Source organism: Prionailurus viverrinus, unplaced genomic scaffold, assembly GCF_022837055.1.
Source record: "Prionailurus viverrinus isolate Anna unplaced genomic scaffold, UM_Priviv_1.0 scaffold_50, whole genome shotgun sequence".
NCBI lineage: Eukaryota > Metazoa > Chordata > Mammalia > Carnivora > Felidae > Prionailurus > Prionailurus viverrinus.
In genome coordinates, this window is record NW_025927613.1 from 1,332,662 (window position 1) to 1,346,295 (window position 13,634).

General features: G+C 46.6%; 1 protein-coding gene and 1 non-coding gene across 8 annotated transcripts in view; both read right to left on the minus strand.

Moving 5' to 3' along the window:
* The window catches only part of TUFT1 (tuftelin 1), a 42,476-nt gene extending 30,053 nt beyond the window's left edge, over positions 1 to 12,423 (minus strand). For 5 of the 7 annotated variants that reach the window (XM_047847970.1, XM_047847975.1, XM_047847973.1 and 2 more), the window contains exon 1: positions 12,279 to 12,417. In XM_047847970.1, coding sequence (XP_047703926.1) covers positions 12,279 to 12,338 — 60 coding nt within the window. In that variant the 5' untranslated portion in view covers positions 12,339 to 12,417. Of the gene's footprint in view, positions 1 to 12,278 lie in introns of all 7 variants that reach the window. The other 2 variants (XM_047847972.1, XM_047847971.1) reach the window with 1 other exon arrangement.
* LOC125159557 (U6 spliceosomal RNA) lies at positions 8,894 to 8,998 on the minus strand. The gene has a single exon (XR_007149820.1). It is a non-coding gene; the product is annotated as a U6 spliceosomal RNA (small nuclear RNA).
* Positions 12,424 to 13,634: the final 1,211 nt, after the last annotated feature.

Here is a 13,634-nt window from a genome sequence, read left to right on the forward strand (position 1 = left end):
ACTATCCTACCTGTACCCTACACTCTAATTATCCCAAACTTTCCTGATCCAGTTGTACCCAAATCTACATCTCTTTTGTTGACGAGTCTTCCAATGTAATACATGTTTCACCACCCCATAAATGCACATGTTGTTTTCTCTTTCCAGGTCCCTTCCCCTCCCTCTCCTCTTTGGAGAATTCCCAGCCCGGGCATCCTTTCTCTAAGGGTTTTACCCCAGCACTCCTCAGTCAGAGCCTCTCCCTGCACCCACTACACCCTATACTACACTATAACACTGACCTCATTTCTTTATAACTACTTATTTATACAACTTCCCCAGTAAAATCATAAGCTCCTTGAAGACATGGCTAGCTTATTTAGCACAGTGCCTGGCTTAGAGTAGGTTCTCAAAAAATACACACTGAGGAGTGCCTGGGTGGCTCAGTCGGTTAAGCATCGACTCTTGAGTTTAGCTCAGGTCATGATCTCACAGTTTATGAGTTTGAGTCCATCGGGCCCTGTGCTGATAGCACAGAGCCTGCTTGAGATTCAATGTGGCCAGTCCAAATAGAGATGTTCTGTACAAAGACACAGTACAAAAAGATCAAATAATTTCTTTTTATGCTGATCACTTGTTGGAAGGATAGCCTTTGCCTATACTGGGCTAGACGAAATCTATTATTCGAAAAAATTTTTAATGTAAAATTTAAAAATACAGGAAAGATGCTCAACCTCACCAGTAATCAGGGAAATGTAAGTTAAAACAATGAGTTATCGGGACACCTAGTCAGCTTAGTTGATTAAGGACTGACTTCAGCTCAGGTCATGATCTCTCGGTTTGTGAGGTGGAGCCCCCAGTCGGGCTCTGTGCTGACAGCTCAGAACCTGGAGCCTGCTTCTGATTCTGTGTCTCCTCCTCTCTCTGCCCCTCCCCTGTTTGCCCTCTGTTTCTCTCTGTCTCTCTCTCTCTCTCAGAAATAAACATTAAAAAAAATTTTTTTTAAACAAACAAAACAATGAGTTATCTTTGGAGAGAATTTCATTAGACTCACATATTTAAGAAGGGTGAGAGGAAGCATGCAGAGGTATTGTTCATGCCAGCATTGTTTGTAATGGCTAACCACTGACAACAGCCCAGATGGTCCACTGATAAGAACATGGATGAATAAACTCTGGCGTATTAGAGCAATGAACTAGTATTCAGTTGTGAAAATAACTGAACTACAGCTTCATGCATCGACATGAATGAATGATGCATGAATCTCCAAATTAATGTAAGTTTAAAATTAAGCTACAGAAGGAGCACCTGACTGGCTCAGTCGGAGGAGCACAGGAGTCTTGATGTTAGAGTCGTGAGTTCAAGCCCCACACTGGGTGTAGATACTTAAATAAACAAACAAACAAACAAACAAACAAACTTAAGGGATGCCTGGGTGGCTCAGTTGGTTAAGCAACCGATTCTTGATTTCGGCTCAGGTCGTGATTTCACAGTTAATGAGATTGAGCCCTGTGACGGGCTCGGAGCTGACAGCATGGAGGCTGCTTGGGATTCTGTCTCCCTCTCTCTCTGTCCCTCCCCCGCTCTCGCTTTCTCTCTCTCTCTCTCTCACAATTAATTAATTAAAAAATAAACTTAAAAAAAAAAAAACTATAGAACACAGACAATACCATGAATGTAAAGTTCAGAACATGTCAAGCCAAGCACTACATCACTTGTGCATGTGGGAAAAGAATAACAAAAAGCAAGGAAATAAACACAAAATTCAAGACAGTGATCACTTCTGTGAAGGAAGCAGAGGGTTATGAACTAGGAGGGATCCCAGAGGCTTCAGAAAGATCGGTAATGTTCTATTTCTTTTTTTTTTTTTTTCAACGTTTATTTATTTTTGGGACAGAGAGAGACAGAGCATGAACGGGGGAGGGGCAGAGAGAGAGGGAGACACAGAATTGGAAACAGGCTCCAGGCTCTGAGCCATCAGCCCAGAGCCCGACGCAGGGCTCGAACTCACGGACCGCGAGATCGTGACCTGGCTGAAGTCGGACGCTTAACTGACTGCGCCACCCAGGCGCCCCAATGTTCTATTTCTTAAACTGAGAGTTCAGTGCACAGCTGTCCATTTTATTGCTTATGCTTTAAAACTTCCCATACATACAAGCCTTCTTTCTTGCTTTTCATAAAGCAATGTACTTGTCTTCATGTAAATCCTGCAGAAATATCATATTTAGACCAACAGATTGGCAAATAGTAAAGATCCTGATAATATCCAGGATTGGTGAGGGTGCAGAGAAAAAGAGTAATCTCATATATTGTTAGAGTGTAAGTTTATACAAGTATTTTTGGGAGTTAATTTGGCAATATTAATGAAAAGTGTTTGTATATTTTGTAAACCCTTTGACCCAGTAATGCCACTTTTAGGAATATGCTCTATGAGGGACACCTGGGTGGCTCACTTGGTTAAGTGTCCGACTCTTGATTTTGGCTTAGGTCATGATTTTACAGTTCATGAGATCAAGTCCCAAGTCAGGCTCCCGCACTGACATCCCAGAGCCTGCTTGCAATTCTCTCTCTTCGTTCTCTGCCCTTCTCTCTCTCTCTCTCTCTCTCTCTCTCTCTCTCTCCCTCTCCCTCTCCCTCTTCCTCTCCCTCTCCCTCTCCCTCTCTCTCTCCCCCTCCTTCTCCCCCCCCAACCAATAAGCAAACATTTTTAAAAAAGGAATATGTTCTATGAAAATCCACACACATTTGTCCCAAGATATATGTGTAAAACTGTTGACTATGATACTGTTTACAAATAGTTACAAACTGGAAACTGCATAAGTACCCTCTAGTAGAAAAGTATGGATAAAGTATCATCCATACTCCGGAATACTACACTGCTGACAAATAAACTTCTATGAAGTGACAGAAAATGATCTTCAAGATAGCACAGAAAAAAAGCAAGTCGCCAATTCATTAAAAAAAATGACTTATTTATTTAACTACATAATATGTACATTCACAGTAATTGCCAATTCCTATATATAACAATTACTATGTACTGAGCCCTACTGGGCTCTGTTCTAAGGGCTTTATATATACTAACTCATGTAATCCTCATTATAAAACTAGATGGTAAATATTATTATCAACATTCTCCTTTTATGGATGAGAAAACTGAAGCACAGACATTAAGTATCTTGCCTAAGGCCATATACCTCATAAGGGACAGAGCCAGGATCCAAACCCAGGCCCTGTGGCTCTAGAGTCCTTGCTCCCAACCACCATGCCACAGAGCATTTCCAGAATACAAGTACATGGGAAAAACACTGCACTTATACACATTAAACGAGAGACGGACAGGGGAGTAAAGGGACCTTCAGTCCATACTTGCACAGTGTTTTAAACTTTAGCAACAAAAATGTATTTGTGCAGCACCAGTCTCATATGTAAATGAAGAGAAGGCAAGAAAAAGTGCTAAACTTGGAGTTGGAGGTGGGGTCTGAGTCCAACTGACATCTATTAATCCTTGAGCAAATCACTTTATCTCTCAGGGCCTCAGTTTTCTATCTGCAAAATAGGAGTGATAATAACCTACCCTGCCTACGCTTAAGGCAGGGTAGGAAGATATGTAAGATAGCGTGAAAGTGCTTTTCAAACCATAAATCACTTCACAAAAGTGAGACAGCATTACTTTTCTGAGGAGACCGGGGAGGGTGGGGGAGCCCAATTGTCTAAATGAAGCCCGTGAACAAATCTAGATTTCTCTCTGGCACCTCAAGCCCCCAGAACCAGAGAATCCAGTCCGCAAGGCCACGAACCTCAACCCACAGCCCCAGCCCAGAGGCCAGGAGGAAAACCCGGCCCTTCTCTGGCGCCTTTGGTTGTCTTCTGGAGCCAGAGTAATCTCAGGGCTGTGAGCAAGTTCCGGGGAGCTGGAGGAATGCCCCAAAATGTCTAGCAGGGTAGTCCCACTGGGGACTCCCTGAAAGTCACGACAGAAGTAGAGCCTTCTTCTCTAGAGAAAAAGAAACAGCTAATCACAAGGTAAGCAGCCTCTAACCTCATAAACATTCTTGGGGAGAAGTCCAGCCACCTCCAAATTATAGGCAGCCTCTCACCTCTGTTCAAACAAATCTCCAGCTGTGAGTCACTCCTCAGTGCGGGGAGGGGATAAACACATAGCTGAGGGGTTAGAGATCAAGACACTGGGGAGAAATGATAGGGAGATAGAGAGGGAGGCCCCAGAGGTTCTCACACTCCAGGCTCCTGTGGAAAGGGGCAGATCTGTCCAAGATCTGTGGATGTATGGGAAAATAAGCTTCCCCTGCTCCCACTCCCCAGGCTGCTCTGGCGGCCACGAGAGATGGGTGGCAGGTGAGGGTCAGGGTCTTTCCAGGAGGAAGTAAGCACAGTGGAGATCATCCCTGAGCTGGAAACCAGCATCCTCAATACATCTGCACTCTATAAACCACTCCCCCATCACCTGGTCCTTCACTCCTGTCCCCTCTCCCACCTGAAATGTATGTGGTCTCTCAAACCACTGCAGGTTTGAACCTCAGGGTTCCCCTCTGAGAAATGGGAATAGCCAGCCACTTAAACACGGGTTCCCAAGAGGCCAGGACAAGGAAAGACCCGAAATGTCAAAGAGGGCCAGATGGGGGTGGTTGGGGCCTCCCCTCTCTTGGCTGAGCCTCCCAAGCCCCTCCACTAAGAGGTATGTGGCAGCCTTGGTCCTGCCTTCTACAGGGCTCTCAAGCCCAGAAATGGCCTTCTGTTGAGTATGACACAAAGAATTATTCTCGCTCCTCCCCACAGATTAGCCAACAAAACAGGTGTCGGCCTTTTGTCTGGCTACCTGCCCAGAGGCATGGGCTGGACAAGCACTATGCAGAGGGCTGATGGGGTGATTGGGAGGTGAAACAAGAAAAAGGATTTAGGGTGGTACCCTAAACAGGGCAGCCCTTCTCATCACCCGGACACCCGGCACAGGGAACCACTGGGGCCTAAGAGGCCTAACAGTGAATGTGTACAAGGAGGGAGGTGGGCTCCTGAATGCCCACCTCTGAAGGAGATACCCTTTTGCTGAGCCAGTGTCTTTTCAGGAAACCCACTAGGGGCTCAGCCAGCCTGGAATGAAGGGGCAGTTCCTCAGCACCCCCTCCCCTCACTTTTCATTTTGTCATTTTTTTGCTTTTGTGCCCCCAGATCCTAGAAGACCATTTCCTTTTTCTTCCTTCATCTACCCATCCCCATCGTACCCTATATTTCTTCTCCTCTTCCTGCCTCTGCTGGCCAGGCTTAAATCTAGGCCACCAGCCTCCTTGGCACATACCTCTTCCCCTAACTAAACCTCCCCACCCCGAGGAAACAAAGGTATTTCACAACTCTGCATTGTGACCCAAAGAGGCATGTACCATAATTATCAGCAGGCGGGGAAGCTCATCTCACATTCTCTGAGTACATGTGTCTGGAACCGAAACCATCTGGGTGAACACCCCACCTCCCACCCCAGAAAAATATGGGCAAACGCTGGCGCTAAATGCCAGGTGATTGGGTAAGCCTCCTATCCCAGATCCCCTGGTAGAGCTCAGAATTCCCCAAATTCCTGGCAGGCTTGGAGATGTGAGCTATAGTGCTCTGGAAAGTAAGAATCTGGCAATGAATGGGGAGTTGGAATGGTGTGAGGAGGAATTTACAGGCTGAGATTGGGCCAGGTGTCAGGAGTGGAAGCAACAGGCAGCCACCAAACTTGAAAGGTTCCTCTGCCCGGGAGCTTCTTCCCCACCCTGGTGTCAGAGAGACAGGGTCTTCACCATTTTAGACTTTATTCATTCCTTTGGAGTAAGCATCAATGACTCCAGTGGAATCCTCTTTCAAAATGCAAATATTCTGACCTAGCAATTCCACTCCTAGATATGTCTCTCCAAGAGAATTTAAAATATATTTACTTACAAAAATTTGTAAGTAAATTGTTCACAACAGCATTAGTCATCATAGACAAAAAGCAGAAACTACCCAAATGTCTACCAACATTTATCCATGAAGAACATATCTGAAAATATATCCATACAAGGGAATATTATTCAGCTATAAAAAGGAACGAGGGGCACCTGGGTAGCTCAGTCGGTTGAGTGTCTGACTTTGGCCCAGGTCATGATCCTGTACTTTGTGGGTTCAAGCCCCGCATCGGGCTCTGTGCTGACAGCTCAGAGCCTAGAGCCTGGAGCCCGCTTCGGATTCTGTGTCTCCCTCTCTCTATGCCCCTCCCCAACTCTGTCTCTCTCTCTCCCCAAAATAAATAAACACTAAAAAAAATTATTAAAAAAAAAAAAAGGAATGAAGTACGGATTCATGTTACAACATGGATCGACCATAAAAACATCATGCTAATTGAAAGAAGCTAGTCACAAAGGATCACATATTATATGATTACATTTACATAAAATACCTACAACAGGAAATCTCAGACAAAGAAAGGAGACTAGAGCTGAAGGGGTTGGGAGAGAATGGAGAGTGACTGCTAATGGATCAGGATTTCTTTATAGGTAAAGAGAATGTTCTAAAATTGTGTTGATGACTGTATAACTCAGTAAATATATGAAAAGCCACTGAATTGTACATTTTAAATAGGTTATTTGTGCAGTCCATGAGTTATACCTAATTAAAGTGGTTACAGAAAAATTAGGCCCATAGTAAGCCTTCAATAAATCACAACTTTAGTTTAAAAAAAAATTTTTTTTTTTTTTAAAGGAATGGAGCTCAGGAAAGACTTTGGTATTAAACTAACTCAGCTTCTGAGATCCTAAATTAGGCATAACACCTAGTCCAGGGTAAAGACAAAGGTTCAGACGGTAGGTGATGAAAAAATTCCAAATCTACCCAGGCATTGAGAGAAACTCTCTAGCCAAGATTGATCAAGACAAAAAAATTAGAGAAGATGAAAATAATACGAATATTCTAAGGAAGGGTAACACTGATAGATTACTTAAAATCCTCTTACCAAGGGGCCCAGAGCATCATAGGACACCAGCTGCCTGAGCCATGAGTCAGAAAAAGAAGGAGGAGGAAAGGGACCTAGAGCAGGATGCCAAGATACAAACGCTGACCATCACTCGTCTAAAACCTGTCCTAGCTGAGTTGGTGCTAGCAAAGGTTACTCTGGGTAAGAGAGTAGTTACACTACTACAGGCCCCTTCGCATCCTTAAGACCCTCCACTGGTACAAGAAAGGGGAAAGGAACAGATAAGAATAAATATTAACATAATGAGAAGGAGCAAACCTTGACCAGACCAGAGAGTTCTCAGACTCTCCCTCCATCCCTTGGGCAGGGGTCTCATGAGAGGCTAATACAGTCTCCTCTAAGCCATTAACTAGAGCAAGCAGAAAATAACAGCCAACATCTGAGCACTTACCATGTGCCAGGCCTTGTGCTTAATGTTTCACATGCATTATCTTATTTAATCCTTATAACAACCTAATGAAGAGGGTGAAATTATTATCCCCACTTTACAGATGAAGAAACCAAGATGCAAGAGATTAAGTAATTTACCGAAGTGATCTTGGGCAAAACAAACATCAAAGCCCTGACTCCAGCCCACTATAGGGTCAGATTCCCAGGACCAGGCTCTTAACCACAATCCTATTAACAGAAATCATAGTTTAGCCAAAAATTGTTATGTAAATACACTGGGAGGATGGGAGAAGGGAAAGGGAACGTGTAAGGAGTGGGAGCATAAACTTTTCTAGAATTCCTACAGCAGGAAGTCAACAGACGTCTAAAACTGACAAATCAAGAAGTATCACTATAAGCATATTATTTAGAAACAAGGGGGGTAAACCCCAACAAAAGAGGTAAGAGTTGAAAGTGGCTACTTCCATGGGGCAGGGCTTGGGGTAGGAACCTGCCTGCTATGTTCTTTTAAAAAGCCTTTTGAGGGGCACCTGGGTGGCGCAGTCGGTTAAGTGTCCGACTTCAGCCAGGTCATGATCTCGCGGTCCGTGAGTTCGAGCCCCGCGTCAGGCTCTGGGCTGATGGCTCGGAGCCTGGAGCCTGTTTCCGATTCTGTGTCTCCCTCTCTCTCTGCCCCTCCCCCGTTCATGCTCTGTCTCTCTCTGTCCCAAAAATAAATAAAAAACGTTGAAAAAAAATTAAAAATAAAATAAAAAGCCTTTTGATATTATTGGATCTTTTAGAAATCATGAACATATATTCCTTTGATTGAAAAATGATTTAAGAAGAAAGAAACCGAGATCATTCGAACCGAAGTCCAATGTAGTGAACATCTGCTGGTTTTTTTGTTTTTTAATCTTTTTTTTTTTTTTTTGAGAGAGAGAGAGACAGAGTGTGAGCAGGGGAGGAGCTGAGGGGAGGGAGACACAGAATCAGAAGCAGGCTCCAGGCCCTGAGCGGTCAGCACAGAGCCCGACGCGGGGCCCAGACTCACAAACCGTGAGATCATGACCTGAGCCGAAGTCAGATGCTTAACCGACTGAGCCACCCAGGCGCCCCTGAACATCTGCTGCTTTTGCCACACAGTTTCCATCCTCCTCTACTGATAAGAGCACTTGGGCTTTGCTTTGGAGAACCTCTCTCCTTTCCTGGGTAAGCTGGTGCACCTGTCCATCAAGGACCTCCACAATGCCCTGGCCAAGGCAAGTGAGGGGCCAATGATGCCCTCTCCTTGGGATCTCGGGTAGAACTGCAAAAAGGTCTGGAACCAATTCACCCACCTGTAGAAACCCTCCATTAGTTCCTTCCACTTATACAGACCCGGAGTCACACTTTTTTTTTTTTAACTGAAGTACAGTTGACACACAATGTTCTATTAGTTTCAGGTGTACAACGTAGTGATTTGACAACTCCATATAATATGTTGTGCTCACCACAGTGTGGCTACCATGTGTCACCATACAATGCTATTATAACACCACCACACACAGGGAACACTTCACCAATTTGCGTGTCACACTCGCACAGGGGCCATGCTCATCTTCTCTGTAGTGTACCAATTTTAGTACATGTGCTGCCAATGTGGACAGCCTTGGTTCACATTTTTTTAATGTTTATTTTTGAGAGAGAGAGAGCAGGGGAGGGGCAGAGAGAGAGGGAGACACGGAATCCGAAGCAGGCTCCAGGCTCTGAGCTGTCCGCACAGGACTGGCATGGGGCTTGAACTCGCCAACTGTGAGATCATGACCTGAACCAAAGTCAGACGCTTAACCAACTGAGCCACCCAGGTGCCCCTGGCTCACACTTTTTAAGCTTTCCCTTAATTTCTGTGAGCTGCCCATTTCCTTCTAATAAATTCCTCTTCTGCTTAAGTTAGCTGGATAGTCTCTGTTGCTTACAACCAAAGGAACTTAATGCGAATGTCTAATAAAAATGTCTGAGGTTTGTTTGTGCTTCTCCTTGCCAGCATAACTCACTACAGTGGCTTGCAAGCTTCTCTGACCTAAAACAAATTTTGCCTGAAGATCTAATAAGCAGACACATACATATATATAATGTGTATACATACACATAACTGAAACTAAACTTTTGCCAAAAATGTCCACTGTAACACTGTGATAGCACTAATTCTATTTCTTTTTCTTAAAGGACCTTATTTAGTTTAGAGAATTTTTAGATTTACAACAAAATCAGCCAGAACATACAGAGATTTTTCATATACCCCCTGCCCCAACATATGCATAGCTTTCTCCATTATCTATATCATTCACTGGAATGGTACTTTTTTTTTTTTTTAAACCAAGGATGAACCTACACTGACACAACATAATCACCAAAAGTCCATCATTCCCCTCAGGGCTCACTCAAGTAAAGTGAATGCCGTACATTCTGTGGGTTAGGACAAAAGGATAAAGACTTCTATCACAGAGTTTTTTCACTGCCCCCCAAAAATCCTCTGTGCTCTATTCATCTCCCCTCTATGCTCAAAACTCCTGGCAACCACTGATTTTTTTGTTGTTGTTGTCTCCACAGTTTTGCCTGTTCCAGAATGTCATCTAATTGGAATCTACTTATTTGCTAATGCTCGGGTCCAACCCCCTAAGTTGATTTCAGGCCTACTGGTCATAGTGGTGATCTGCAGTTTGAAAACCACTGGCTCACTGCACCTGCTCCGTCTGCCTCCAACAACAACAATCCAGAGTGCATTAGCCATGCTTCCATGTCCAAGTGTGATGCACCGAGGCACACAGCCTGGCTGGTCGGGAAACACCAACAGAGTCCCAGGGTCCTGACTCCCACTAGGACACACTAGTTGGTTAAGTTGTCTACACTGCTGACACAAGGAGACACATCCATTCATTTATATACTTATCCACTCACTTTGCACATGCACTGAGCACTCACTCGATGGTGTGAACATACACTACAGCCTCCTGGTGACTGTCCAGAGCAGTAAATTCTATCTTCAGGCTGGCTCAGAGGAGAGGAATCCCAAGACAAAGGCTGTCCCCGACTGATTGTTTACTACTGCCTCCCCCTCCGTAAGAGCTCAGGAATGTCTCCAAGAACAGATATAGGCAATGGTCATTTCATTCACACCTTTGAAGTAAAATACCTCTCAAGTCCAGCCTAGGAAAAAAGAATAAAGGGAATTTCTGTCTCCCCTTGTTCTAGAAGTCTCTGATTAGCCTCAAACTAATCCATGGCTGGAAACTGACTGAATTCCTTGCTCACTATTTTCCTGCTGACTCTTTCTACCCCTTGAGGCAAGCAAGAAAATATCAAAGGACAAAAGAATATGTCAAAATCATTCTAAACAGTACCAACATCTTGGTCTTAAAATCTTTCTGGATCTCTTTTTCACAGCAAGCAAAAAGAAGCCCAGCACACTCCTTTCCTTTATTTTCCTCATACTCTTTCTCCCTGCCTCAACCATTCCAAAACAGTGAGCAAGAGAATGGAGTACGACTTGGGGCTGACACAATAGATGGATTTCTTCCCTATCTCTTGAGTTCCATAGCTGGGGGAGTAAGAAACTACAGAAAATGAGGGACTGGGCTTGGGCAGTAGCCAGACCTGAAATATGGCAGAAATACTAACGGACTGGACAGAAACGGAGAAGGGACTGGGAACACAATTGACGGTCTGTACTTGAGATGAGAAACTACTCTAGGGAATTGTTCTGTGAGGAAGAGCCATAATCCAGGGGCCTTAGCTCCCCAGGGGGATGCTGGGAGTGGAAGGGAGCAAGGGAAACAGATACAGAGTGGAGGGAGGAGGAATGGAGGGATACAAACTCCCCATCACCTCGGCTCCATTTCACTCTCACCACAATAGCTTGAAAAATGGATGGAACAGTACACACCCGTTCTGGGTCAAGTTCCCTAGCAAAGCCTAGAAACATTCAGACACAAGTTACCCTCCTCGGTCAGTGAAGAGGGAAAATCATATGGTCACCCGAGTGAGGAGAAGAATAGGGACCGGGAGCCAAGGGAGTGAGGGCAGCAAGACAGATGTGTTAGCCCTGGGGAACGCCCCTCTCTCCCCCACCCTCACTTCTCCGGAAGCCCTCGCTGGGTCACGACCCTTCCCTTCTCAGCCTAGGTTCTAGCATCTCCCTCATTCCGGAGCCTGGAAGCTGGACACGTAAACAACGTGAATAAAACAGTCCCAGGAAGCCACCGATCGGCCGATGGGGGAGGAAAGCCAGGAGAACTGCTAGGGGAAGGAGAAATCCGAGCCGAGAGGTGACCCCCAAGCGGAGAGCCCTAATTCCCTCCAGCGAAAGGTGGCGTTCCGGGCCAATCTCGGCGTGCCTGGCGTCCTACCACCCCACCCCGTCCAAGCCCTGGGCTGCACTCTGTCTTCTTACGACCACCAAAGCACCAGTAAATTCTGTGAAGGGCTTCTGAGGCCATCAGGACCCACAGAAAAGCCTGAGGCCCACGTCGGGGACCCAGCCAGGACCCACAGAAATGCCTGAGCCCCTCGTCGGGGACCCAGAGCCCCAAGAGCGCAGGGATCCTGTCCCGGGAGCTCATTTCTCCTCCCACCCAGTCCACCGCCCGCAGGACGCCCGAGTAGCGAGCCCTGGAAAGCCGCGCGGAGTCGCCAGCAGGAGCCGCAGTGTCCTCCTAGAGGGCAGGTACGCCCCGAGTCTCCGAACAGCCTTCCTCCCGCGAGCCCTCGCGGACCCCCGCTGCCCGCCACCAGACGGCAGAAAAAAAGAGGGAGGAGCGCGGCGAGGAGCCGACGGCCCCCAGCCGGCCCCAGGTGATATCAGCGAACTCGGCGCGGGGCACGGGAGGGGCGGGACTGGGAAGCGAGGATACCGGGCGGGGGAGGCGGCGTGGCCGCTCCGTCTTACCGCGGTCTGCCCCTCTGGGTGCACGTCCACCAGGGTACACCAGTTCCGCGTCCCGTTCATCTTACTCCCTCGGCGGTAGCAGCGCGGACACCCACCCCCCGCCCCGCGGTCCGGCTCCTACTAGGCAGGCGCGCGCGGAACCGTTCCCCTGTATAGGCGCGTCGGGGGCGGGGACTGCTAGTTGGTTACGCCCCCAAGATGCCGTTCGCCAATGAGGGTGAGCTAAAGAGCAGGGTGGGCGTTACCGAGAAGCACCGGGACACGCCCACCTGCCCTCGCTTAGATTTACATAAAGGTGGGGCTTGGAGGCTACTTGAGGCTGCTTGACTGAAATTTTGTCCAGCGTTGCGTGGCTGTACCTCAAACATGCATTAGTCTTGCACTTCTCTCCTTTCAACTCCAAGGTCAGTATTGGTAAAAGAGAATCACCCTGTCTGCCCCTCAGAGGATAGTTGGGGAAAAAACTTCCCTTACACTCTCCTCTCCCCATATATAAGGCTACCTTAGTGTAGCTGAGCAAACCTTTCCTCCATCACCGTAGAAATGCAGGCACCAAAGGCCAACTCACTCAGACTGGCCTAAGCCAGTCTGGCAGGTGCCCTGCCCTGGCAGGAGGCCCAGGCCAAAGTCAAAGCCAGCTTGGCTCTGGGTGGGGCTTGTTTTGTAGAAGCTATTATACTAAAGCTGCCCTTATATGGTCTGCAAAGGCGGGACACGTTGCCTTTAAAAGGATTTTGTATTCTTGAGAAACGATGAACCTCAACTTCTCCAGTGGCATTTGCTCCCAAAGCCCAGACTAGCATTTTAAGGACCTAGAGGAGAGGATGGACAAGGATGGGGTCTCTTCCAGCCCAGCTTCTCTCTTCAGGTTGGCAGCTCCCCTGGGCTGTGGTCCACATGGAAAGCACGCAGGAGGTCTGACCCACTCAATACCCCTGAATTTGGCAACAGGCTCTGATGAACAGCTAGGTCCCTCTTCAAGGCAACACAAAAGCAGGAATGACAGAAACTTTGCTACCTCCCAGGTAGGGACTGAGTCCCATACCAGGTGGGAAGGGATGAGTGACTTTGTACCTGGGAGGTGAATGGTGGGGATATCCCTGGGCCCCAAGGGAATAAAACCCAATCTAGTCTGTCTCTTTTAACCTTCAGAGATGGCATTTACTGGCCTTCTATTCCCAGAAGATTGTTTAGGAGAGAATGGAGGTGCTAGAAACATAGGTTCCCTGGGTTCCATCTGACCTGTTGTAAAGGCCTCTAAAAAGTGAGGTAAAGAAAACCCCAGCTTCAGCCTCTAAATTCTAAAATTAAAATGGTTTCTTCATAAAACAGACCTCCAAATAAGCCAGGAAAAAG